The sequence below is a fragment of the Amphibalanus amphitrite genome, unplaced genomic scaffold, assembly GCF_019059575.1.
Source record: "Amphibalanus amphitrite isolate SeventyFive unplaced genomic scaffold, NRLGWU_Aamphi_draft 000130F_arrow, whole genome shotgun sequence".
NCBI lineage: Eukaryota > Metazoa > Arthropoda > Thecostraca > Balanomorpha > Balanidae > Amphibalanus > Amphibalanus amphitrite.
Window position 1 is genome coordinate 858,693 of NW_024881625.1, and position 25,898 is coordinate 884,590.

At 47.3% G+C, this 25,898-nt stretch overlaps 2 protein-coding genes across 2 annotated transcripts in view; one reads left to right on the top strand and one right to left on the bottom strand.

The window, feature by feature from the left end:
- The window catches only part of LOC122381919 (alpha-1A adrenergic receptor-like), a 102,008-nt gene extending 76,499 nt beyond the window's left edge, over positions 1-25,509 (top strand). The window contains exons 3-4 of the mRNA XM_043366705.1: positions 24,928-25,135; positions 25,470-25,509. Coding sequence (XP_043222640.1) covers positions 24,928-25,135; positions 25,470-25,509 — 248 coding nt within the window. The remainder of the gene's footprint in view (positions 1-24,927; positions 25,136-25,469) is intronic.
- Positions 6,325-8,880, bottom strand: LOC122381942 (lysosomal acid phosphatase-like). Its single transcript, XM_043366728.1, has 2 exons — positions 7,915-8,880; positions 6,325-7,498 (listed from the first exon to the last, which is right to left on the bottom strand). The coding sequence occupies exons 1-2, from the start codon at positions 8,818-8,820 to the stop codon at positions 7,274-7,276; spliced, it is 1,131 nt and encodes a 376-aa protein (XP_043222663.1). The 5' UTR covers positions 8,821-8,880; the 3' UTR covers positions 6,325-7,273.
- Positions 25,510-25,898: the final 389 nt, after the last annotated feature.

The window sequence follows — 25,898 nt, forward strand, 5'->3', positions numbered from 1 at the left end:
AGTCCAGGTCTGCTTCCCTGCCTGAGCCCTCACGGGCCCACTCAAGACGAATGTCAGGGGTCAGCTTGGAAAGGATCATAGGAACAAGAATAATGCCATACCTGTCACCGTCGACGTCCAACGATGCCAGGCTTCGGATGTGGACAAGGAGGCGATCTTGCAGCTCTCGGAGGGATTGGACTTCAGAGGACGAGGCATCTGGAACAGAGAGGAGTTCTTGAATGTGGGAGAAAATCACCATCTCCGTCCTTCCAAAACGCGCCTTCAGCAACTCACAGGCACTTTTGTAGTTGGTCCCAGTCAGTGGCAGACCAGCAACACTCTCTTTGGCCTCACCAATCAGGAATGACCTGAGATAGGCAAACTTAGACACATCAGGCAAGTCAGAGCAATGCACTGCAGCTTCGAAAGATTCCCAAAAAGACTGCCACTGGAGAACATTTCCATCAAACTTGGGCAATTCTAATTTAGGGAGCTGCAGGTGACCTGATGAGCCCACAGAGCTTGGTGCCTTTACATTCAGGGCAGCATTGGCTTTGCAAAGCACTTCAGAAATTCCCTCTCTTAGTACAGCAGCGCTCTCAATGTCAGACATCATCTCTGCCTCAGAGGGAAAACTCAGTTCAACTTCTGACTGGACTTTATCTAAAATATTCAGTCTTTTCTCACAGTCAGCCTTTGCAGCCTGAACGGCTTCAATGTTCAAGTCCTTGCACTCTAAAAGCTCTTCCAGCTTACGGCGGCAGCGACTTACCCATCCTCGCGCTGCCGCCCTCTTCAGTCGGTGACACACCAGGGAAATAAGCTAAAATTAGAGCGCTCTATTTATTGCTCCCGCTACTTCACCGTCTCCCATAGGGTCCTGTGTTGAGCTGGTGTCGAGGCTCTAAAAATGACGCCGATTTTTGCACCCTTCTCACGAAAACCGCTCGGACCGCCTGGAAACTAATTGTTCCGCTCTGAAAATTTCATGATCGACGGGAAAATGAATGAGGAAAAGATTGGTCCTGAAATAATTCTGAACTCCCTGTAGAACATATCGAAATATGGCTGCAAACTAGGAGCATGTCAAAATCGACAAAACGATACAAATAAACTTACCGGGATTTTTTTATTTTCCATGCATCTGTGTATGAAATCAGTCGGTTTTTCGGAAAGATAATCTTCTGTTTAATAAATAATTCCACAATTGCAATCGAGAAAAAAAAAACATTTCTGCTGTGACAGCAGTTTTGGCATTGTGCCAGTAGTGTGGCGTGCGGTGCTGCGTGGTCGTCGGGACGGAGTTGTGAGTATTTTCGGTGTTTTAAATGGTTGATGGCCATTTGAACCAGCTTTATATTATTTCCTACAAATTTTTGCATCAAATTATTGCTTTGAAAGACCATTGAAACCCCTTATCTCTTCATGAAACACGATCATATTTATCGTCGACGAAAATGGCGCGGGACCCCATGTGCGTTCCGATCGAAATAAATCGTAAATTAAATAATATTCGATGATAAGTATCATATTCTAGTGACACATTTTCATAAAATAAGGCGTAAACTTTGCAAGGAAGTCAACATTGGATAATTGAATTCTTATTTTTCTCACATATCCTTGTGTAGTCAAATGGCTCAATTGTTAGATAAATGTAAGCATATGTTTTGGCTTGATGTTTGCTGTGAAACCACCCAGCCACTTGCTGGTTGAGTGGTTTTTGATAATAACCTGATAATCATTTCTCCTTTTCCTTAAAAGAAACTAAAATTCTTTTCAAAGTACCTAATCCATTTTTAGGAATGGCGGCTTGCTCATTGACATTTCATGTTCTTGTTTTGTTATTGCTGGCAGTATTTTGATACAATAATGCAATATGAATTTTTTGCAATAATAAAACCTAAGACAAACCTAGTTAATGCGTCAATCAAACACCCAACAGAAAGATTGTGAGTCCTTGTGACGTGAAGTAGAACATTCTATGAATGTGTTATATAGAATATGCCAAATTTTAAATTAATTATACTGATAGCTGAGCATGTGAATTATGCCACAATATAATTTCATTTTCTGGTTTTGAAATAGCGGGCAGTATTTTACTTCAACAAATGTAATATACATGGAATACATGTTGTTATGTTATGTTAAAAGTTTAATAACAGCAAACAGAAGGGGCTGTTTCAGCAGACAATGTTTGTACCTTATGCATTACCTTTCTTTTCTGCAGGACCATGCTTCCGCTGGGTGGTCGACATTTGCCTCCTGAAGAAAATGAGCAACATGAAGACCACCAGATGAGGTGTCTGCAGTTCATGTGGAACTCTGCAGACTACAAGTGTTATGCCAACCACAACCAAAGTGCTGTGATCATGGAGGCATGAACCTCATGACAACACTTCAGATTTGCAGTTGTACCAAAGTGTGATTCAAACCACCTGTGGCATCTCACTCAATGTGTGAACAGTGTGATCATTGTGCAGTGTTCAGCTGCAACTAAGACATTTATTAGTGACTTGTTTTGCAATTAGCCACCAAAAGCATTTTTGGGCTGGCTGCTGTAATTTGTTGTGCACTGCGCAATAGTGGTAGTGTTTTGTCACTTGTCAAGTTGTCAGTTGTGCATGTTGCATGTTTCTCTTCCCTCGGCCCTCATTATCAGTTAAGTGGTGAATTGGCATCACTCAGTCTCCCCAGATCTCCATTGACTGTCTGTCAACCACCTAACTTGAGATGGTATTTGCTAATAGTTTCAGAAAAGAAGTGATTGTAGACATTTTTAGGAATATGAGCTCCGTTTCATGCGTGTTGCGGTGGCCATTTTGTCACTTGTCCCATAGTGTAATAAATGGAAACTGTTGTTCCCTTTTCAAGGTACTCGCGGATGCAGAAAGCGTTGGGCCTAATTATTAAACGCACCCTTCTATCAGCGACGCACGAAATCGACAAATATCATCCTTTTTAGAGCAGGAGGAAACGAAAACTTGTGAACATAGCTGTACCTACAACAGTGCATAAGGAATTGGAATTCTGGGAGTTTTTGAAATTCGGAGAAACTCAAGTTGTCGACAGGTATGCCCCCTTGTACGTCAAAGACCGCCTAAAAACAAGCGTCTACAAATGAAGGCAGTATTCGTATGTTCGTTGTAATTGCAGCAGCCTAGCAACATGCATTGCGGTCCGATGGCGAATTACACTCGTGCTAAAAAAAAACTATGCCGGTAACTGCCAACGTACTTAGGTCGTAGGTGAGGAGAGGAAGGGTTATGTCAAATGTCAACATCAAAGAAATGGCTTCATCTGAGCTGTGCCTATTGTACATAATTCAACCAATCTATGCATTTCGTTTCTTGCTAGCTACTCATGCTTTCACTCCTGCTTCAGAGTAATCATTCCATATTGTACGTCTTAAGATATTGATTTCTATGGCAGTTCGCAATTGCTAGCCACGTCTCACCTCAGTTTGGTGGCCCCGCATCGGCCCACTTGGCCGCTCTAAAATTGACTTACGGAGGAGGATGGTGGCTTTTATTTTAGCTTCTCCGCTGACTGCGGGGAGCGCCGTCGCCGAGGTAGGAGCAATAATTAGCTTAAGTTTGGGACTAATTTCCACGCTTAATTAACATTTTAATGTTATTTTAATTAATTCATGTTAATCTTTGACGCATTCTCTTTCTATTGATACCATCCACCGGCCTGAGAAGTACTGCCTTGCTGCGTAAGGGCCGATAAAAGATCACGCTTTTAGGGGTATCTCTTCAACATGGGGCAGGAGCAATAAATAGAGCACTCTAATTTTAGCTTATTTCCCTGGTATGTCACCAACTGTCTTCCTTAGTAGCTCTGCACTCATTATCGGAAATGGAACCACTCCAGTCTAATCACAACAATAAATCAAAAGGTTCCTGGTCCCGGGTCGATGGCACCAAAATTGTTCCAAATAAACTCCTAATCCTCAGCAAGAGTCTATTTTGCCATGTGCGACCATCTTCCATCGAACAACGTACAACAATAATCCTGCGGAAGACCAAAAACCGAAAAGACCACGCCGAACACAAACTGACGCATTTCATACGAAATGCGACGCAATCAAGCGAAACCCAGCTAAAGCACTGCTACTTTTCGACAGTAACAGACAACTAAATAAAAATCCATAACAGTATTCATGCAAGTCCATATTGACACACTAGTTTTTAAATCTTTACTTTTCTTTCAGTTTTCCATTCAGAGGACTTCCTCATACTGAAGGCAAGGCGCTGAAGGTTTTGGATTGTAGACGAAATATTTGTTTACACGCGTCACATTTGTAGACCGTCAGCCACCGCTGACAAAAGTTCGTCAGCCGAATGTATACAGTTCCGTCAGCCAGAAGCGGTGGGCGGAGCCTATTTCGGCTGACAACAGCACAGCAGCTGAATGTGTACAGGCCTTGAATGTCACCATCGTGTTCTACGCTCTAAATTACCCATAAAACATGTGTCACAGGCTGCGAATATCAGTTTTGATTTTCGGGGATATGTGCCTACCCGGTTGACCTGACCTTGACCCTGACCTATGCTTGACTGACCCCTACATGGAGCTGACACTCTTGTAGGCCTTATATGATGGATTGTGTACCGTTTTGACAGAGTTTATGACGAGAGGCGCCCATTGCGAAGTCCTGAAGTCCATGCTACTGAAAGCCCGATTTTGGGTGTTTGACCTGACCTTGACCCGACCTGTGACCTCAAAATTCAACTTTAAAGTACTCATCTGAAGCGTCTCGTCGCGTTCTTTCGTTTGCCGCCTCGTGCGTTTCGCTGCGCCTATTGGTTCTCGAGTTATCGGCTGGGGGCGTTAAACGCCCCCCCCCCCCCCCAGCAAACGGTGGGTGGCGAAATACCCCAGCAACTGCCGGGTTTACTTATCGCATCACACTGGGGTTTTTGCTCATTGTCTATCATGATGCCTGTTAAATGGCTGTATTTCCTACAGGTCACTTAGTGTGTTTTCGTTTTTTTTTCCTGTATTTAGCTTCACATTCCACCAAAGTGCTTATCACTCTGTCTATTGATTCATTATTGTCATCTTTACACGACAATTATAGGCTCCTCAGTAGGCATAATTCTGTACAGACGTGACGTGCGCATAATCAAATAATGCCCATAGCCTGTCCGGTTCATCACTAATGATGTGGCGTGCTCCTTTGTGCCGTTCTATTGTTGACTTTGTTACACAGACACCCTCGCGACACGTGATCCCCGGGAAATGCGTAGTTCTTTTGGCTTGTGATGGTGCCCTCATTGTCCACATATTGAGTTATCAGGTCTCCATGTGAACGATTCCTATCCGGAAGTGATGGTTCGAGGTGTTTTCGATGCGATTCCAACATATTTAAGGGTTCCTTTGATAAGTTAGTCAATTATCTTTTTTCATACTATGCCATTCCTTATGCATTTCATCATTCATTCACTGATGGAAATAGTCCCCATCAGCAGCAGCACCTAAAAGGGTGCTGAAAAAAGGTAAATAGTTCAGTTAAAAGGGTAAATAGTTCACTTCCCTGAAATTAGTTTTTACAATGGATTTATGATTTTCTTGCTCAAAATGATCAGAAACTAAAATAAAACTTTTTATAGAAAGGATTTTTTTCTATATTCTAATAAAGGAAGAACTATTCTCTATATAAAATACTGTTTAGTGATTGGCATGGAAGCTTTTTACGCGTTGACCAATCATATTGCGCAGTTCAAACCTACCCATGCTGCGTTGGCTGTAAGCAGTATGCTAATTGGCTGACGATGACGTGGCTGCATTCCTCTACAAGGGAAACATTTCTCTACAGGGGAATTGTTCAGAACGTGAAATGGAATATCTTTGTCTAGTGTGATCGCTGGGATGTAAAAGCTCTTGATTTGTGCTAGCCTCAACTCAAGCTTCGAAACTGCTTAAAATTAAAATATGATTTAAAGTCCTTAATCTCCTTCGAGCCTCTCTTTTTTTCCTCCAAATCACTCATTCTCGGTTTTTCGATCACGAGAATTCGCGCGCGATAAAAATGCTGCGCTTATCCTCACAAACAAAATAATACAATGTTTGGCACCACAGGCACACAACACTGCTATCTCAGCTCAAAACCTCATGTTAAAAGTGATATATTTCGAGTTTCGAATAAAATTTACTGGGGATGTTTTCGTGATTCGAATTAAATGTAAGTAGGAATTTCTGACAATCCATTTGAATATTTTCCCTTTATCCTCTTGTCGCTGTCTTTATTTCATTTTATTTTTCCCTGCGAATGAAAGGACATCGACTGATCGGTAAGTTACTTCACTTCAACCTACTTTTCTCGCGCAAAATGATCACAGCTTATTTTCTTTTATTTGGCTTGGATCATGCCCTTTTTGTTGCAAAGGAGAGGGGATACACATCCCTTTTTTGCACATTTTTCGTCGATGGTTATGGTTTACGAAGTAAGGAAAATATGAGGAAAAAATATAAATAGGATGAAGCTGAAATATGAAAAATGAAAAATCGTAGGTAATTAATGCTGAATTGGGGACAATAGTCAATGGTGATTGGTATCCCAAAAAACAATTAATTGCTTGCAGACCTGACTCCCTTCTCCTTCTTGCCTGCCTTCAAGGCTTATCTCGCCATTTTAGAGGTCACCCTGTCTCGATCCGTCCAGTCAGACCACACTGCCTGTGACCCTGTCCGCCAGTGTGGTCCACGTGCTAAACGACCACACTCGCCGCGCACAATACAAGCCACATTCAGCACACACCGCAGACCACTCGGCCCGTTCTGTGCAATATACAGACCACACTCAGCCCGTCCTACATACCACAATCGGCCCGTCCTCCAGACCACACTCGGTCCGTCCTACAAACCACACTCGGCTCGTCCCACAGACCACACTCGGTCCGTCCTCCAGACCACACTCGGTCGGCCCGTCCCACAGACCACACTCGGTCCGTCCTCCAGACCACACTCGGTCGGCCCGTCCCACAGACCACACTCGGTCGGCCCGTCCCACAGACCACACTCGGTCGGCCCGTCCTACAGACCACACTCGGCCCGTCCTACAGACCACACTCGGCCCGTCCTACAGACCACACTCGGTCCGTCCTTTAGACCACACTCGGCCCGTCCTACAGACCACACTCGGCCCGTCCTCCAGGCCACACTCGGCCCGTCCTACAGACCACACTCGGCCCGTCCTACAGACCACACTCGGTCCGTCCTTTAGACCACACTCGGCCCGTCCTACAGGCCACACTCGGCCCGTCCTTAAGACCACACTCGGCCCGTCCTACAGGCCACACTCGGCGCGCACGTCGCCGGGCACCACGTCTGCGGTGAGCTGGACGAAGGTGTCCCACGGGCAGCTGAGCTGGCAGCCGGGCAGCTGCAGCGGGTACGGCTCGGCGGTGGTGTCGTTCCGGTAGAACAGCTGCACGGTGGGACCGACCTCGGGCTCCTCGTGCAGCTCCACCAGCACGGCGCAGGCCAGCGGCGGCGCCAGGCCGTTGTAGAGCTGATGGTGCGGAGGTAGAGGGGATGTCAGTGGCAATCGGAACCAGCGGCTCAGGGTGGGGGGAGCTGGCGGACGGAGGCGGACTGTGATAACGTTTGGAGCAGCCCATTGGGTAAGGCTGAAAACAACCAATTAAAGCAAAATCGTTGGAGGTGCAGAAGAAACTGCTTTACCCCCGTGTTGTAAATACTACATATCCAGTGAAGAATGATAAAAGATTTATAAAACTCAGTTAAGGAAAATCACCGTTTAAGATAAAACCTGACGAACATAAGGCACATTATGTAACCATGATGAGAGGTGCGAGGAATGAGAAATGAGAGTAAGAAACAAGAAATGAGATTCTGGCGACTGGTGAGCGGTCGGCCTTTAAAAATGTGGTGAACGCCGAATTCAGTGAGCTTTGAACAGCCTACCCCGAGTGTGGTGAGCAGACAGGCCACGTTGTTGTCGTGGCCCGAGTAGGCGAACAGCTTCCTGCTGGGCGGCTCCAGGCGGCCGTCCACGCTGTCCTGCATGTGCTCCAGCATGTCCTTGAGCAGGGGCCCGCCGCCGAGCCGGCGCAGGAGCGGCGTGACGCCGTACAGGGCGAATTGCAGGTCCCGCAGCGGCCGCAGCAGGTCCGGGAAGGCCGGCGCCGCGCAGCCCGGCGGCACGGCGTGCGCCCACTCGGGCACCGTCCGGTTGTGGCCGTCGTCGATCCACAGCGTGTCGTACAGGTCTCCGGCGGCGTCCACGCTGCTGACGTCCAACCCGCTGTACTCGGTCAGGTAGGCGTACAGCGCGCTGTTGTCGGCGTCGATCGCCGCCATCTCGTCAGAGGCGAACACCCGGTCCCGCTCCTGCAGGTACACCGGGCACGAGACCTTGTAGGTCTTCAGCTTGAGGTCGTCATCGACCGGCACGGTGTGCACGGGGATCGGCTGCCAGGCGATCTCGGCGTCCCAGACGTCCTCTCCCCGCGGCGGGAACAGGCCGGCCAGGTTGGCCTGCGCCGACATCAGACACCGGTCCACGTCCGTGGCCTCCACGCGGGTGTAGTTCATGTGGTACAGCTCCGGCAGAAAGCCGTCATAGCGGCTGCGAAGGAAGCGGCCCAGCTCGAGCTGGTTCTGCTTGCCCTCGTTGGTGAGCTGGCCCAGTCCGATCGGCCACGGGTCCGGGTTCGGGTCGGTCGGGTAGTCAATGACGGGACTGCGCGCGCCGTGTCGGTACAGCACGTGCACCAGCCGCAGGGTGTCGGGGGCGCCGGCCGGCGGCGGCAGCGGGCCGGCGGCGGCCAGCAGTGGCACCAGCGGCAATAGGAGCACGGAGGTCTGCATCGCGCGACCCGGGCAGGGCGACTGGGAGACCGCTGCGGCGCACCGCGACTTGTAGTCGACCACACTGTGGACAGAGCGATTACGCTCGTGGGCCGCCTCCAGGTGTTACATGCGCGTCAAGGGACGGAGCTCCCTAGTAACGAGGAAGTTTCGACACGAGTTCCGAAGAAATGAAGATACGCGTGTTCACACCGTATGGTATAGCCAGTCATTGTGAGTTTTTGGATTTATGGCTTGTGAGTTGCGCTTATGTAAGTTATCATTGGAGACTCCACACAGAAATGTTGCTTTGCTTTACGCCTTCCTCTTGGTGCGAAGAAGTAAGAATCTGCTAAAATGGTAGTGACTGTGGAACTATTTTTTGTTCGTATTATGTCTCAGCAACCTATTTTACCTTGTTATTGCCCATGCACGCGACCGCGCAGCGCCAGTCTCTTGTGGCCGCGGCTAATATTATACCTACTCGTGACAAATCAGATGGACGCATCACGTGCCACGAGCTGGTGTTATTCTCTGTCTTCTTCTGACGTCAGGCGGATCAATATCAATAGCCAGTCTCCCGCCGCGCGGACGGTCCTATGGTGGGGATTCGACTATTGTCGGACAGCCGTCCGCCAGTGAACGTTCACTGCATTTATCGTCACTGAATAGTGCGTCAATCATACGGTTGTCACGTGGTAGAAATCTAGTCACCGTAGTGCAACGATCGCTTGTTGAAACTTGAAGGTCAAATAACTGCTGCGCAATTATACCACAACAGGCAAAGGCTATCGTGCGACGGCCAGCGTTGGTCAAGCCACTGTTGCAAAAGCGTCACTACAGCCGGAGATCTCAAAACGACCTATAGGGAATGGGATTGTCGTACAACAATCACATCGTGGTTGTTCAACGATCGTCGTTGAGCTGTCGCATGTTAGAGATACAGCGGTTGTCGTGCATCTGTTACGGTATAGATTTATCTCGTGGCTAGTGCTTTGTTTTACTAGCGGGTAAGCAAAATTCCACCGGCTGTTTTGTAATTACCATAATGTGCAGGACAGGTCACTGTCGTACCACCGCCATGTGGTGACGATTGGTCGACGGTAGTTCGTGTAGCAGCTGCCACAGGGTGTACTGGTGAGCTTATTCCTTTAGCCATTATCTTCTCAACGGTAGGTTATGTTTGACACGATTAGTTTCAGAGACTATTCTGTAGTGCTTTGTGCAAGAAAAAATACTGCCTAGCGCTCATTTGCTCGCAGCTTTGGTGCATATTCTTTTTTTCGTACAAGTGCGTATCAAAAAGTCTGGAAAAGTTGTGACTTATTTTGAATGGGCCTGAGATAGTCATCCGCGCCGTGCTGGTGGCCTGAACTTTCCGCCGAGTGCTGGGGGGGGGGGGCGTTTTCACGCCCCCCGTCTAACTCGGCTCCTGGGTAACGTAGCGAAACGTGGTAAACGGCAATCGAAAGAGAGTCAAAAGTATAAAGGAAGATTCTTTACTTGATTCTAAACTTGCGAAGCAATTCTAAGGGACTAGGAGCGATGACATTGGTTTAGTCGCTAAGAATTACGAGCGGAACATTATTGAATGAGATTACAAAAGGAAAGGCTTCTGATAACCATATACCAAACGTTTATACATAACCGGCTGTTGCGGCATAAGAAACTAGATGCAAACATTTATGGGTGGTTTTAGAATTCAGGCCTATTGTTTCAGTTGAAGTCTTCTGGAACAAAATATGGATGGTGTTCAAGCGCGGTAACATATCATATCGGAATGTTGAACTATTACCTCGAAAAATAATGTTTGGCTCATGTAAAGATAAAGCCCAAGACTTTAATCTGTTCTTGCTCCTGGCCAAATGGTTTATCTGGAAACAAAGTAGGAACGAGAGCAAGCTTACGATGCGTTCATACCTGACTCATTTACGACAATATCAAAACGTGCAAGAATGTGTTTATAAAATCAACGGCAGAGTTGAGGAATTTAATACTCTTTGGGAGGCAACCTCAAAAATGATTAAAATCCTCTCGCAAGAATCATGCGCAACGATCGCGTCGGGGACGTGAAATGGTCGAGTTTTGTTTCCCCTGCTTAATGTTTCTGCGTGGTAACGAGGCTAGTTACAGGGACAGGCGTGTGGGATGTGCGGCGCCGGTCGTATGGGACCAGACGCCGGTCCCACACGAGACCGCCGCGCCCAGATCGTATCGTAACCCTCAAGTGCCATATCCATACTATCGTTATGTTCGTATCTGTTCTATGTGTTTAAAAAAAAGCGATATAAAAAAAATAAGAAACTAGATGCAAACATTTATGGGTGGTTTTAGAATTCAGGCCTATTGTTTCGCCAAAGTTTCTTAACCCTCGCACGACCAGGCAATTTCTCATAACACGAACGACCAGGGGGGGGGGGGGTTGTTACGACCCCCCCTGGCGTTTCAAAACGGAAGGTCGTAGAGCTTAGCGGAAAAAACCAACGGATTGCTCTCAACGAGATCTCGCGATTGGTGGTATATTTTTTGGTCCTAGGTCAACATTTGACCTACTTATGACCGGTCAAAGGTCAAATTTTCCGAAAAAATCAAACTTTTCAACTTTCCGCGGCGATTGCGGCAAAACGGTGGGAGATATCGACTTGAAACCTTCACTATCGTGTTCCTTGATCAATTCTCTATCGTTCGGTATGTATTTCGTTTCCCTAGCTCTAAAAATGGCGCGTTGGGAGCGCCGGAAGTCGGCAAGGTCACGGTCGGCGGCAGAAATTCGAAAAATCAAAATTTAAATTTTTGAAATCTGATTGTATTTTTGGATTTGGGAGGTCCATTTGCTCCCTATAGAAGCTAATATTGCTGCATATTCCCATTGAGGTGACAAGAATTAGCAAAATAGTGGTTCGGGCGCTTTTCAAAAATAGTACCGGACGCTGTTCCTCTTGTGACGTCATAGCTCCGTGACCTGACCTGACCCGGTCAATTTTCTTGCACCACACGATAGCCAATGCTTGCCCCAACATGCATGGGAAGTTTCATCATGATCCATCAAACAATGTGGGTATCACCGGCAGAAAACCTAGGGATTCGGCGCACACGTTTGGTAACTGTCGGCCGGAGGCTGTACCTCTTATGACGTCATAACTCCGTGACCTGACATGACCCGATCAATTTTTTTTTTCGGCAAAAGATGCGCAAAGGTTGCCCCAGAGGGTATTGAAAATTTCAGCCCGCTACGACAAGCCGTTTAGCGTACACTTCGAAAAAACCTCAGGGGGGGGGGGGTTGATACAACCCCCCCTAGGCGTTCTAGGGTTAAACAGTTTATGGATAGGCATGTTTCGGAGGCAAGCAAATATAAAATCATACCTCTTTGTGGTTGATAAGAGCGTGTGAGGTATCCAAGAATACTGTTTAACTCATAGTTCATTTTTTGCCTAAGCAATTTTCCCAAAAATGCCTATCACGTACTGTTCTTAACATTATATTTCGCTTTTCTTCTTTGAACATCATGGATGGCGGAAGCTTTTTGTTTTAGTATTTCTGAACTTAAGTGAATTGAGAAAATCGTCACTTCATTTTGAAGAAGTCAATTTTAGTATCTACAATGTAGAAGTCAGCTGCACCAGCCTTAGTTAAATCACATCCGTTTGGCGGCATCGTGAATCGGCCGCTCTCCTAACGGCGGCCATTTTATCACCATTAGGCCGGTGCCAAGTTTCGCTCGTTTTGTAAAGCGGTGCGCGCGAGTGACCGCCGCTGTCGGCTCCGGAGCTGGCGAAGTGAGCGAGAGGAGGGACAGCTGGCGTCGCTCCCAGGCGGTGGACGGTCGAGGTCGGGCCGCCACGGCGCCCTGTCTACAGCGGCACCACGGCGCCGCTGATGAAGACAGCGCGATACACGCCGGGTGGAAAACGATACGATAATCATAAATAAGCTGCGAGACTAGGCAACACTGAGTCCTCATTCAAAATTAAACGTGAAATGATATCGACTTCTTAGGATCTGGTTTAGTTGCTGTCGTTCACTGATCTGAGCCCAATAAAGTCATTGTGGCCAATCGACAGTGCTTGCCGGGACACCGAAGTCCGTAACTGAGGCGAAACGTGATTGTGTAATTCCACACTTCCCCGTTATCATCGGCCTTTTTTATTTTGATCCTCACATGCTTGATTTATTCGTAACTTAAATATCCGTTCTGTAGCTCAGTTGGAAGAGCGTTGGACTCCCGGCAGAGACAGCCCGGATTCGAGCCGCTTTGGCTCTCGGGGCGTTCCACGACAAATCGACAGATAAAAGATTAAATTTGCATCCTCATGTTTTATTTTTCGTTGAAAACTGGTGTAAAGGGTTGTGATGGGCGGGGAAGCCAGCTGTGGCAAGGATTTTTTCTTCGAACAACGGTTTCCGAGATATAGCCTCGGGCAATTCCAGCAGGTCGCGCTGCAGCCCTATGTTTGGCGGCCTATAACTCAGAAACTATTGGTTTTCTACGATAAAAACTTTATATGGTTCAACTCACAATCAGCCAACAAACATTTTGGCTATCTCGTATTTTCAATTTTTGAAAATTTTGATCACGTGACCTTTTGACCTATTTTTCGAAGAGTGACCTTGATATTTTCCCCACTGAAAGTTGCAATTTTGTCTGATGACGATTAAAGCCTTATCAATTGTCATTCATATGCGAAAATAAAAAAGTGGATATCGCCCTGCGTTGACCTCAGGTCAGCCATTTTTATGACCTGTCCATTATTACGAGCGGGAGCGACAGCGAGATCTCGAGAATAAAGCAAGATAGCGACAAGCGGTAAACGGTGCAGGGTATAAATGGATAAGGTCTATAATTTTTACTGAGGTCATTTTCAGGTCAGGTCAAAGATGACGTCACAGGAGCAAAAAGGAAGTCAACATTGCGGCACTACATATATATGAAGTTTTTCTAGAATAACTTTCAAGGTATCCCAGATAGGAACAAACTAATAGCACCATCGTGATCCTCTCGTCGATCCTAATCGAAATATATGTATGTTGACCTTGAAAGGTCGAAAGGCCAAAAGTTGACCTTAGGTCACGTGACGAGCGGGAGCGACAGCGAGATCTCGAGAATAAAGCAAGGTAGCGACAAGCGGTAAACGGTGCAAGGTACACACGGATAAGGTCTATAATTTTTACTGAGGTCATTTTCAGGTCAGGTCAAAGATGACGTCACAGGAGCAAAAAGAAAGTCAAAATTGCGGCACTTAATATATGAAGTTTTTCTCGAATAACTTTCGAGGTATCCTAGCTAGGAACAAACTAATAGCACCATCGTGATCCTCTCGTCGATCCGCATCGAAACAAATGTATGTTGACCTCGAAAGGTCGAAAGGTCAAAAGTTGACCTTAGGTCACGTGACCTAGGTCAACTTTTGACCTTTCGACCTTTCGAGGTCAACATACATACGTTTTGTTGCGGATCGACGAGAGGATCACGATGGTGATATTAGTTTGTTGCTAGCTGGGATACCTTGAAAGTTATTCGAGAAAAACTTCATATATATGTAGTGCCGCAATTTTGACTTCCTTTTTGCTCCTGTGACGTCTTCTTTGACCTGACCTGAAAATGACCTCAGTAAAAATTATAGACCTTATCCATGTGTACCCTGCACCGTTTACCACTTGTTAAAAATGTTTGTTTGATAGCTAATGTTTGTTAGCTAATGTTTGTTAAAATGACAAACATTTTAGCTAAATAGCTAAAATGTTTGTTGGTTGATTGTGAGTTGAACCATATCAAGTTTTTATCGTAGAAAACCAATAGTTTTTGAGTTATAGGCCGCCAAGCATAGGGCTGCAGCGCGACATCCAGGAATTGCCCGAGGCTATATCTCGGAAACCGTTGTTCGAAGAAAAAATCCTTGCCACAGCTGGCTTCCCCGCCCATCACAACCCAATAGACCAATTTTAAGCAAAAAATAAAGTATGAGGGTGCAGGGCACTTGTCGATTTGTCGTGGAACGCCTCTCTCGAGAAGTGAGAATCACGGGGATGATCTGCGGTTGGTGGGAGCAGCTGCAGCCAGTTGAAGTCAGGGCTCTGTTTCATGGCACGCTGCTAGCCGTTACTATTAAAGCGCTATTGCGCTTTGGTTTCCATAGAAACATAAACAAATTGACGTTTATGATAAAAATAAAGGCTAAATAATGAAAACCAAAAACCCAAATAAGTATGGTACTGAATAACTGATAAACCGGCATTTCCCTGAGACATTTCGTCGAGTAGCTGTGCTACTAATATGGTTACCTATTGGTAATTGGTATGGTAATGGGGAATGGTAACAGAGGTAGCTGTGCTTTGATACGATATTGCGGACACAATTTTGACCTGCTTTTACCAGAACAATTAAATATGGATATTCCTACCGGGATCAAATAAGCTCTTGGTTTTATCAATGTGGGTACTTGAGTAAGGACATGCGTGTCATAAAAAGTGCACGAATTCAGCGCTTCTCTGTCCATTTGTCTGCAACATTTGCTCATTATTTTGCTGAAAGGTCACCTATACTCCGCGATCGTAATGCTGTCTCCCCATTTACGGTGGATGATTTCAGTCTTCCGTCGTCCTTTTAGGAGTTCCGATTTTCACATTGGTTATTGAATGGGAGCGTTGATATACCGCCCTGACATCGACCGGGCTCCCGTAAATGTCACAGGGTCAGTCATTGATAACACGGACTGCTGTGAACTCCTGCTCATTTCACGGTGAGCGCAACGACAGAGGATGACTCGGACTGGTGTGAATTCCTGTTCATTTCACAGTGCGCGCTGTGACAGGGGCGGCTCTCGTACCCTGACACGCGCTGTCAGCCGCATCGGTAACGTCTCTCTCTCGGCAGCCCGGGCGCGTCGGTACCGTCTCTCCTGGGCGAGCGGTGGCCGCGTGAGGACCGTTTTTCCGGCCGGCCGACCTGTCGGACTAGTTGGGATGGATGGCGCGCCAGGAGCCAGCCACCCGGAATAGTGACGCCGTGCCGATAGGCGGGCGGCGCGCACGGCACGGCGTGCCCCGGCGTACCCCACGTCATCGACCGACCACCTCGTATATACGTCTGTATTACAGCGCGCAGCGGGCCCAGCTTTACAGAACAGTATTCACAGCTGTGATAAGGCTCCCCCTGATAAATGGCCGAACTTAAACGCACCGGAAAAATAATCAGGGAGATAAATGAAGCAGCGAGTTTTCTGAGGCGGCCCGCCGGCGGCCAGTGAGGCGCACGTGCTCCCTGCCCGCGTCCCCGGCTGATTGTCTCAACATGGGGTGCCGCCAGTATCAACGTGCTATGAGCTCTCCCTCTTTTAGTCGCCTATTGTATCCATAATTTCACACAATCACCCCTGATACCACGAAGGCCTTTGAAAAGTGTAGGCGTTTTTAGATCGGTGAGGTAATCTCCGTCCATTGAGGTCAACTCGCGCCCCGCTGTAATATAGGAGTTCCTGTGTGGTTTTGAAAGGCCACACCACGGCTATCGTTCTACCATGGAGGCTGGGTACACCATGATCCATACATTCATACAATGCGCGGGGTCTCTTCAGTCTGCTGTGGGGCGGCAGTCGCCCTCAGCAACATACGATTATACCCCAAATGTTGTTTTTACACCAATGGCTGTTGCCATGACAGAAGCTAACATTGCTGCACGCTTTATACTGGTGTCAGTGTTCTGCAACCATCCGACATGATGGCGAGGGAGTTGGTACTTGTATGCAGTCGGGATTATGAAAATTCGCAGGTTGAATGAAGCGCATTTCTACTGTCCGGCGTTAATAGAGTGGAATAGTGGTGCCTGTAAGGCAGCGAAAAATCGGCACCGATTGTCATAAATTCTGGTTCACTAACAATTCGTTTGAGAAATGTGGCATAACCAGTCAATGAATGCCAGTTAACGGTAACGCCGCATCCTTGTTCAAACACGTAGCCGCGGTTAACCTCCAGAGCCACGCCGGTCGGCACTGGCGAGCGGTGGCCCGACCTGACCTTGCCGGAGGGGCCGTGACGTCACCGACGGGCGGCCAGAGCGAGGAGAGCATGAGGAGAGAGAGAGAGAGAGAGAGAGAGGGAGAGAGAGAGAGAGAGAGAGAGAGAGAGAGAGAGAGAGAGAGAGAGAGAGAGAGAGAGAGAGAGAGAGCCGACACGGAGTTGTGGAGCAGAGGATGTCGACGGCGTTACGAGGGTTAACTGAGGATAACGACTATCTATTTTCAACATGAGGTCCCGCAATAAGAATGAATAATTACTTTTTGATAATAATTAAAGGAGGCCAAAAACTACTTTGGATTATTTTTCTATAAGGGTATTTTCCATTCTTATCGTAATCATAATCATGCTAAAAAAACGTTTTAAACCTTGTCCTGAGGACAAGGTTTGTGGTATTTTAATGTTATGTTGTTACCAAGGCCACATAAAATCGCGCGGGCTGGAAGCCCCTCATGTGCGATATTTATTGCTTGATTTCCAGAATTTATCGCTGCTCATTGGAGGCCCAGACGGTGAGATATTTACAGCACACTGAATTGTCTCATCTATGCTGATGTGTCACAATGAACCAGAAAATGGCTCGTGCCACTTTATATTTCCGCTTGGGAAATTCAGCCAGTTCTATTATTTTCGGGAGCTATTTCTGGGCCGACCCGACCCGTTAGGAAAGAATGTTCCTACGAATCTTTTGGATTTAATTAACACTAAGGCCTTACGATAGGTGTCAGGCAATACTTCAAAGCAGCTCCTTTACTAAATAAAGCAGCCAGAACAAACGAAAAGCTAGAAAAGTCTCGTTTGAGCTGCTACACAATACACAATACACATGCCAAGTGCTCAGCACGCTAAGTGCAATGTTCATAACGTAGCCGCCTTTCACAAAACTGCTTTAATTTAATACGAATGAAAGACCAATTATGAGTCAAATGTTGGAAGTAGCCAGTAACAATGAAGCGGCCCAGTCCGAATAACATTTGCGCTTCGGTAACTACATCATATCTTTTATAGAACGTCCGTCGCTGAACCTCTGGCTGGAACGTTGAGAAAAGAACATCGCGGCATACGCGGCCAGTTTCCTTCATGACATGTCACTTGACCTACCCCATACCCAATCGACCGCGCCCAAATATAATCCAGCCTTTAGCCTTCGATACCGCTACGAATACCTGCTATTCCAGTCCGGACCGTTCTCCGCTACAAGGGGGCGGCACCTCTGTCGCTAGCACAACTATTTTTTTTTAACAGTATGGATTGTCTCTTTACCCTTTTCGTGACTCGTGGTGACGGGCGATGGGTAGTTTTGCGGCCGCCAGCGGTGCTAGTTGGCTCCCTCTGTCTGTGGTGCCGCGGCGGTCTGTGGTGGGCCCTTCTCTCCTCTCTGTGCCGGGGCCGGGCTCGTTGGTGTCTGGTGTGCTGTGTTCGCGGGTGCCGGGGCCGCGGCGGCGCGGCTTTGCCGGCCACCGCTGCCGGTGACAGGTCCAGAGCGACGAGTGACGTAGACCGAGCGGCGGCGGCGCGAGACGGAAACGGAGCGACAGTCGACGACGGCCGGCCATGGAGGGGGGAGCGGGGAGCAGAAGAGGGAGAGAGAGAGAGAGAGAGAGAGAGAGAGAGAGAGAGAGAGAGAGAGAGAGAGAGAGAGAGAGAGAGAGAGAGAGAGAGAGAGAGAGAGAGAGAGAGAGAGAGAGAGAGATCCTAGCTGTAGCCTGCTGTAGTGCCAGTGCAGCCATATTAAGACCATTACCACTTCATCTAGCGTATCGATCGCTATCGGCACGTTTCCTGAACGCCAGAAAATAGCCTCCATGGTCTCTACATACAACAGCGAGTCGGTAGGCGTATTTACAAATTGCAACCGAGCTCCGCCGTAGGGTATTTTATTTCCGCCGTAGTGTATTTCACTTGGGGTATTTTCTACCATACATCTGCCTGAGCTTGGGGTAATTACAATTTGTCGGCGACGTTCAAAAATAATGCACCTTTTTCGCAGTATAGGTTATCGCATGTGCATATTTTTGCCTTCGGTTTTTCGTGAGTAACTCGCGTAAAAACCATCCGATCGGGACGAAACTTTCAATACCCCCGATTTTATCAATTTTACACCTACCCTGAAAATTTCATGACCCTGACCCAAATGACCTTTGACCTGTGACCTATTTCTCGAGACCATGTTTGGCCCGAATCGCGATTCGGCGTATGTCGGCTCGCATTAGCCGCGCGTTTGCAGTCTTTACGTGGTTTCAAGCGTTGAAACATGTGATATGATGCTGGTCCCATGCATTAGGGTGGGTGTCAAGGTCACCTGATGGTCAGGTCAGCTCAATGACCTTTGATGGCCTCGGTTCACTTTTTCGAGTTTTACATGTTTCTAGGCTAGTTTTTGGAGCTGATTTCGAATTTAGCAACCATTTGAACATTACAGGGGGTGTAACGAAATTATCCGGACACCTTTCTTCCCGCTGTAATTAAAAAGCGAAACATTCTGGTACTTTTTCTTTTAACTGAGCATGTAGCCACCTTTCATAAAAACACAGTGGCGAATGTTCTGGAGCATTTCAGCCACTGGATTCTCCAATCTCCAGCACACTGGCTTTGATGCGGACCAACGCCCTCTAAACCTGTGCCTGCGGTTGGGCGGTGCTTGTGGCGGGCGTCTCTTCAGTCACCTGCTGAACAAGAGCCCACAGGTTTTCGATTGAATTGGGATCGCGACTTTTTCCAAGTCATAAGCGTTAGCCCAGAATGATTGAAGGTTCTATAGGCATCACTTCCCGTTCTTTCAGGGACTTTTAAGTAGCGCGCCGCCCCGCATGAAGACAGCGTGGCTTGAATCAGGCACCACTGTGCGTTCAGAAACCGAGTCCTCTTATACCGTCTGGTTGAGCGCCTCCGACTATTCATTGGCCAGTATGTTGCTCCGGTAATACTTGACGTTGATCGCGGTATTTTATGACACTATGTCCTATTGGACCATCGCTAGGCAGCTGAACATGCTCCAGTTCTGGATATTGTCCGGATGTTTGACGGCGGTGAAGGCCAGCAAGTTCGAGCGGCTGGCCGCCCATACATGGCCGATTTGACGGTTCAAAGGATAATACAGCTCGAACGGCTACCCATCCAACCAGACGGCAGACCACCTCACCCTTTATCTTTCTTCAACCAGTGGACGCGATCTGGCGTGAGGCGAAAGGTGGTGAACTGGTTATTTTCCCGTCAGTTTCGTTGTCTTTCATTTTGAAGGGCACTAGAACCAAGTTAAAGGGCGGGTAGCGGTAAACCATGATATGGGATCTCTTATTATCTGGCTTGGTAAGAATTCGAGTCAATTTGCGGATTGATTGGTGCCGTTTTTTGCCGCTATCTTGATGACTCTCCTCACCACTTGACATAGGGCGGCTTTTGTGGTCGCGACCGCCGACCGGGCTGAGTCTGCCACCGAAGTCCCAGCTTATTACGCCTCAGGCAGATGTGCAATTGGCTGCTGCTGATGTCCAGCTGCTGGCAGACCAGCTTCTGGCTCATGACGCCGTGGATGCCGCCATGCAATTTTACCACGAAAGGAGAGATTGTATCCCTTTCTCGCAACTGCCTTGGACGAAAACTACCATGTGAAGTGTGAACCCGTCTGTGAATCGACTCCTTCTCAGAGCAACAGTCACATGACAAGGTCAGGTCACTGCTGAGTTGAAAAACCGATAGCAGAGGCAGGTATTCATCCAATATTCCCACTTCTAACATCAGAAAGGATTAGGAAACTGTGCAAACAGATATGGCGAAAAAAAGATCCCCGGATAATTTCGTTACACCCTGTACTGAAGTAGTTTTGGTGCCTTCGTAACATGTTACGAAGCTGTCAGAGAAAAAAAAAAGCGTTCTGCCCCTCCAACTTTTGCTGATTTGTAGAACTTCGTTGCTTAGCAAACCACTATGTTGTTCGCATTGAGGAGCTTTGAAATGTCTGTGTAATTCAAAATGTTAGTTCTATAATTAAAAGAATTGATTCAGTGTCGCAATAATCTAACTTAACAACCGAGCATTGCAGGTTTGACGGCTTTTTGCCCCACCACCTTCCCTGGAAAAGCTCCACCCTTGCATATGGGGCAAAAAGGGACAAAAACACAAAACAAGACAGATAAAAAGCAAAACAAAATGAACTCATTACCTAATGAAGTTCAGTCTGGAGCAAAAACATAGGTAATAAGTATATATGTCAAATTAGAATGAAAGATTAAAATCAACCTGACCAGGCCTTACGGTCTGACCTGGTCCTAACCGCCTTACTAACTTACTTAACCCAAAACCTAAGCTACCACAACACCTGCAGAAGTACCTTCCTGGAAAATGACGCCCAGGGAGGTGTCCAACTTATTGGAATATTACCATGGTCCGTGATTGCTTGTCAAAATGTGTGTCATCATGCTCTTGCTTGACAAGTGATGTATAATAAATGTGACATTCAAAAATGGTCTCCTGTCTGTTGAGTGATCAGAATATTCAAATAATCAGGGTACAATGCTGTGCATCATAGTGCACACTAATAATGTTGTTTTTGTGTAGGCCCTCAGCGCATTAGGTATTGTGTACACTGCCATGTGCACCTTAAGGGAAAAAAGTGACTGGTGGTACATGACAAAGGGTTGTGCAACTGTGAAGTTCATGCCCTTGGTCTTGCTGGTGCCAAATGCCTATAGCTATAGCAGGTTCAGTGAGGGTTGTAGACATGCTACATACACTGTGCATTGAAGATATTGGCACAAAGTTCATCCATAATTACTATGCTTAACACCTAATGTAACAAGCAACATAAATGCCCAGATGATACAGCTCTCTGGTCAACATCACACAAATTTATTGACATATTTTGCAGGTACATATTTACATTCATAGCAAATACTTTCGATTTGATTCAATAATTAAGTGCTAGTAAGCTTGTATTTTTTTAGTTACAACAATGACCATATATTAAATCATAAAAGAACCTTCTCGTGGCATTCACCGCATACCTTTTTACCGAACAAGTACCTATCTACCATGCAAATTGCAATGATTCCAAATTTTGTCCGCAATCCACCTATATCTCAACTGACACATTGAAATTGAAATACCCTAACAAAACCTAGAACTGTACATAAGAAGAATGCAATGCTACAAGAACTATGAAGTTCTGAAGTTATTCTCACATGCTGGAATGTTGAAACTCTACTTTTATTGTCCATTTCCACGTTTGATTGAGCCATCATAATATAGAACTGTTTTTGCTCTTCAGTCATAAGCTTTTGCACAAATCTTGAATTTTTACACATCATCTTGAACCATGCTCCAGTTTTTCCAACAAGGTATTATGGAACATCAAAGCAATTTTGATTTGTTACAACAGCTTCAGATCATGATATGCTTGAAGTTTCAGTTTGTTGCACCATTTGCCAGACAAACCTCTACAAATGTGTATCAATTCCCAAACTAAGCAATTGATTATATCAGTATTTGCAGTTTCCACACAATGATTCATAATATTATTCGATTTTTATATCAAGAAACTCAAATAATCCACAAATTGTAATTGAAACACTACCACTTCAAGAGCTCACAGCAATAACAATACAAGTTCAGAAGCAAACAAACATTGCGCCAGATTTCGTATGAAACGCGCCATCATCCTGAAGTTTCTATCACAGACGGTAGTTCCACGGTAGTTCAACCGCAGCCGTAGTGCAAAAACCCCTGCCCACCTTACCCCACGGCGGAGCTCGGTTGCAATTTGTAAATACGCAGTCGGTAGCGCAGCCAGCAGCCGCCGCCATATTTCCTCACCGCCTGTCATGAGCAAATCGCTGGGTGTGCTGCCCGCGCCCGGCTGAGCCAATATGCTCGGCGGCGAACCATTTACCTGCGGTGCCAGGCGTGCTCGCCGCGGATAACAGAGCGCACCGTGATCGACGCTAGCCTCTGTCGTGGGAACTTGACAGGATTGACGGCGCCCTGTTCGCGTCGATAATGGCCATCGACCGGAGCTCGGCCTTCGACAGCGCTAATGACGGTCTATAAGGAGCTGTCATGGGCTGGGTGGGTGAATTCTTTGACGCAAATTTGCAAATGGACACTTTCAGAAGGCTTAGTGCTAAGCTAGCCTGCTGCATCTTCTGCAGACGTTGGCAAAAAGCAAGCATGCGTTAAAGGGACTATCCCACCTTTAACATGGGGTTTGAGTTGAGATAGCCAAGTTTGCGGCGAGGTTCAGAAACCACTATCTATCTAGGTTGCAACCCCCGCGACCTCTTGGTGTTGAAGAAATTCGTTCCCTTCATTTGAAAATGGGCCTTGTACAAGGCCCTATTTTCAACATGGAGCGACCGTTAGTGTGACGTCACCTCGTTTAGTCATTCTGATTTAAATGGGTTTGTTCGTTGAAAAATCGCTTAAAACTTGGTCTGAACTTTGTTGTGGTGCCTACAGAGTAAGAAGGAGGTAATTTTGGGCTGTGACGTCACATATTTGAAAGTTTGTGTTTGGAATATGGGAAGCCTAAGATGTTTAACCCGCGCCCTGCTGGGGGTCCTGGATTTCCACGCCCTGCTGGGGGGGGGGGGGGGTGTTTGAACACCCCCCCTTGTAACTCGGCTCCTGGGTCACGTAGCGATACGCGGAAGGCGGCGTTCGAAAGAGCGTCAAAAATAATGACGAAATCACTTCGGTCAATTTTTTGGTCAGGTCAAAGGTCAGGTCACCAGAGGTCATTGAAGGCAAAATTTCGCCGATTTCCAGGTCGAATGTCGAAAATTTCCAAGAAGCCAACGCATAACTCGGGAACCAATAGAGCTACAGCGCCGCGGAAAAGCGCATTCGATAGCCCTATTAACGCCCTTTCTGAGTAATTCTCTCAGATTTGACCTAACGTCAACGGTTTTGCCTGTAGGGGGCCAAAACTGCAAAAATAGCCGATTTTTTCGAAAACAGTTTTTCTGCAATAACTTTTGACCCAAGCCTTGTATGAGCTTACTTTTACCGGCATCGTCTTCCTCTCGTCAAGACGCATCGAATGAACTATAACTTGACCTTGAAAGGTCAACTTGAAAATTTGACCTCAGGTCAAGGTCATGACCTGACCGGAAAGGGTCATGTTGCATATCAGTCGATCCGTATCGTCGAGCTGAAGACATCTAAGGCGTTTTCATCGCTCTAGCATGCCTCTATCAAAAGTTATTTGCGAAAAACTGTTAGATACCATTCGTGACCTAGGATGACCTCAGGGCATAAACAAGGGTCACGGACACCATTTTCAAGTTCAGTGTGTCTAAACCACTTGTAATTCGGTGTTTGTGAGTGTTTGTAATGTCTTTCATCCAAAAGAGGCGCATTTCAATTTTCTCCCATTGACTTATAATGGGGAGGTCGCAAAATTGACCTGACCTTAGGTCATCGATATCAAAATTCTGAGATATACATTTTGTACATGCTATTGCTCTTAGCAATCGCTGAAAGTTTCAAAGCGATCGGTCACTCGGTATAGCTATGACAGACATTGAAAGTTTTTATGGGGTGAGGTCACTTCAAGTGACCTGGTGACCTGACCTTGAATGACCTTGGTCTAAAATTTTCACAACATGTGTAGAATTGATGTATGATAAGGTGTACCAAAAACGGCGGCGCTCCGCGCCGCCGTTTTTGAGATATTCGCGAAAAACCACAGGGGGGGGGGGTGTTCAAACACCCCCCCCCCCCAGCAGGGCGCGGGTTAATGAAAAATAAATGCCAGAACCGTGTTCCTGGTCATCCAATCTATAAAGTCGGGCACAATTTAACTGGTTTTAACAACATTTTAGAAGGTGGGATAGTCCCTTTAAAGACTCAATTGCGATAGGTCCACGGAACCAGTGGCCGATGCCGGTCATTTGAAGAAGGAGACTCGTGCATTTACTTTTGCACTTCTGGGTAAAAGCGGCTCTCCGACACAGCTCTATTGCCGTCCCCTTCCCCCCCCCCCGCCTCCCCTCCGTCCTCTGACCCCTGTTCTGCCGTGTACCAACCCCTCCCCCCCCCCCCGCCTCCCCTCCGTTCTCTGGCCCCTGTTCCGCCGTGTACCGACGCCTTCTGACGGATCGTCGCCGATCGTTTCAGGGGCGCTGTGCTCCGTCTGCCACGTTCCCGAGCCGCTGTTCGCCTTCTTCTTCTGGCTCGGCTACTGCAACAGCTGCCTCAATCCCTTCATCTACGTGTGCACCTCGCTCGAGTTCAAGCAGGCGTTTCGGCAGATCCTGTGCGGCGGCGGCCGGCGCCGCGGCCCGCCGCCCGTCGGCGCCTCGGTGGTGTCTCGCGCGGCGCGGCCGTCGGCGGCGGCGGCGGGCCGGGCCTCGCCGCGCGCCGCCGCCAGCGTCTGAGCGCCGCAGGCCAGCCAGCGAGCCTGATTGCCTGTGAGACACAAGTACACTGGCAGCTGGCGGCCCCCGCCGCTCCTGGTGCTTCTCGGATCGAACGAATGACTAGGTTGACATTGTTGACATTGCGCGCCATTTACGTAATTCCTGTTCTCGCCTCTCGATGGCATCATAGTTCAGACTATGCAATATCAGTGAATAGACTATGCAATATCGATGACGTTTGCAGGTGCATTGACTTTCAGCCGTGCGCGGTGCACCACTGCCTTTGTTTGTTGTTTGCAGCTTCACCGCCCTGAGCAGTGAGCGGCGCGCCAACTGTTAGAGAGTCTGTGTGTATCTCCCGTGCGCTTCTGATACTGCCGAAAGCTAAACTCCTGCGGGGGCTTTTAGGCTGCCGCGTGGCTTTTAGGCCGAGGTGGCCCTGGAGGCGTCCAGTCTAGGTTTGTTGTTTAGCGGGGCCCAGTGTGTAACGCCTGTGGATAGTTGGTAATTGTTTCAGTGTCACGTGTATCTGCTGGTGTTTATTGTTTATTAATAAACGGAATCGGTGTACGTCAAACATCCATCGACCTAAGGCTAGTCATGAATGGGCGCATTATGGAGATGTGACAGCCGATACTGTTTCTTTCTGACCTGAACGCGTCAACGGCCTCTGTCGTTTCCATGGCGACAAGAACGCAGGCCATTATTGAGGCAACTAATTGATGCATC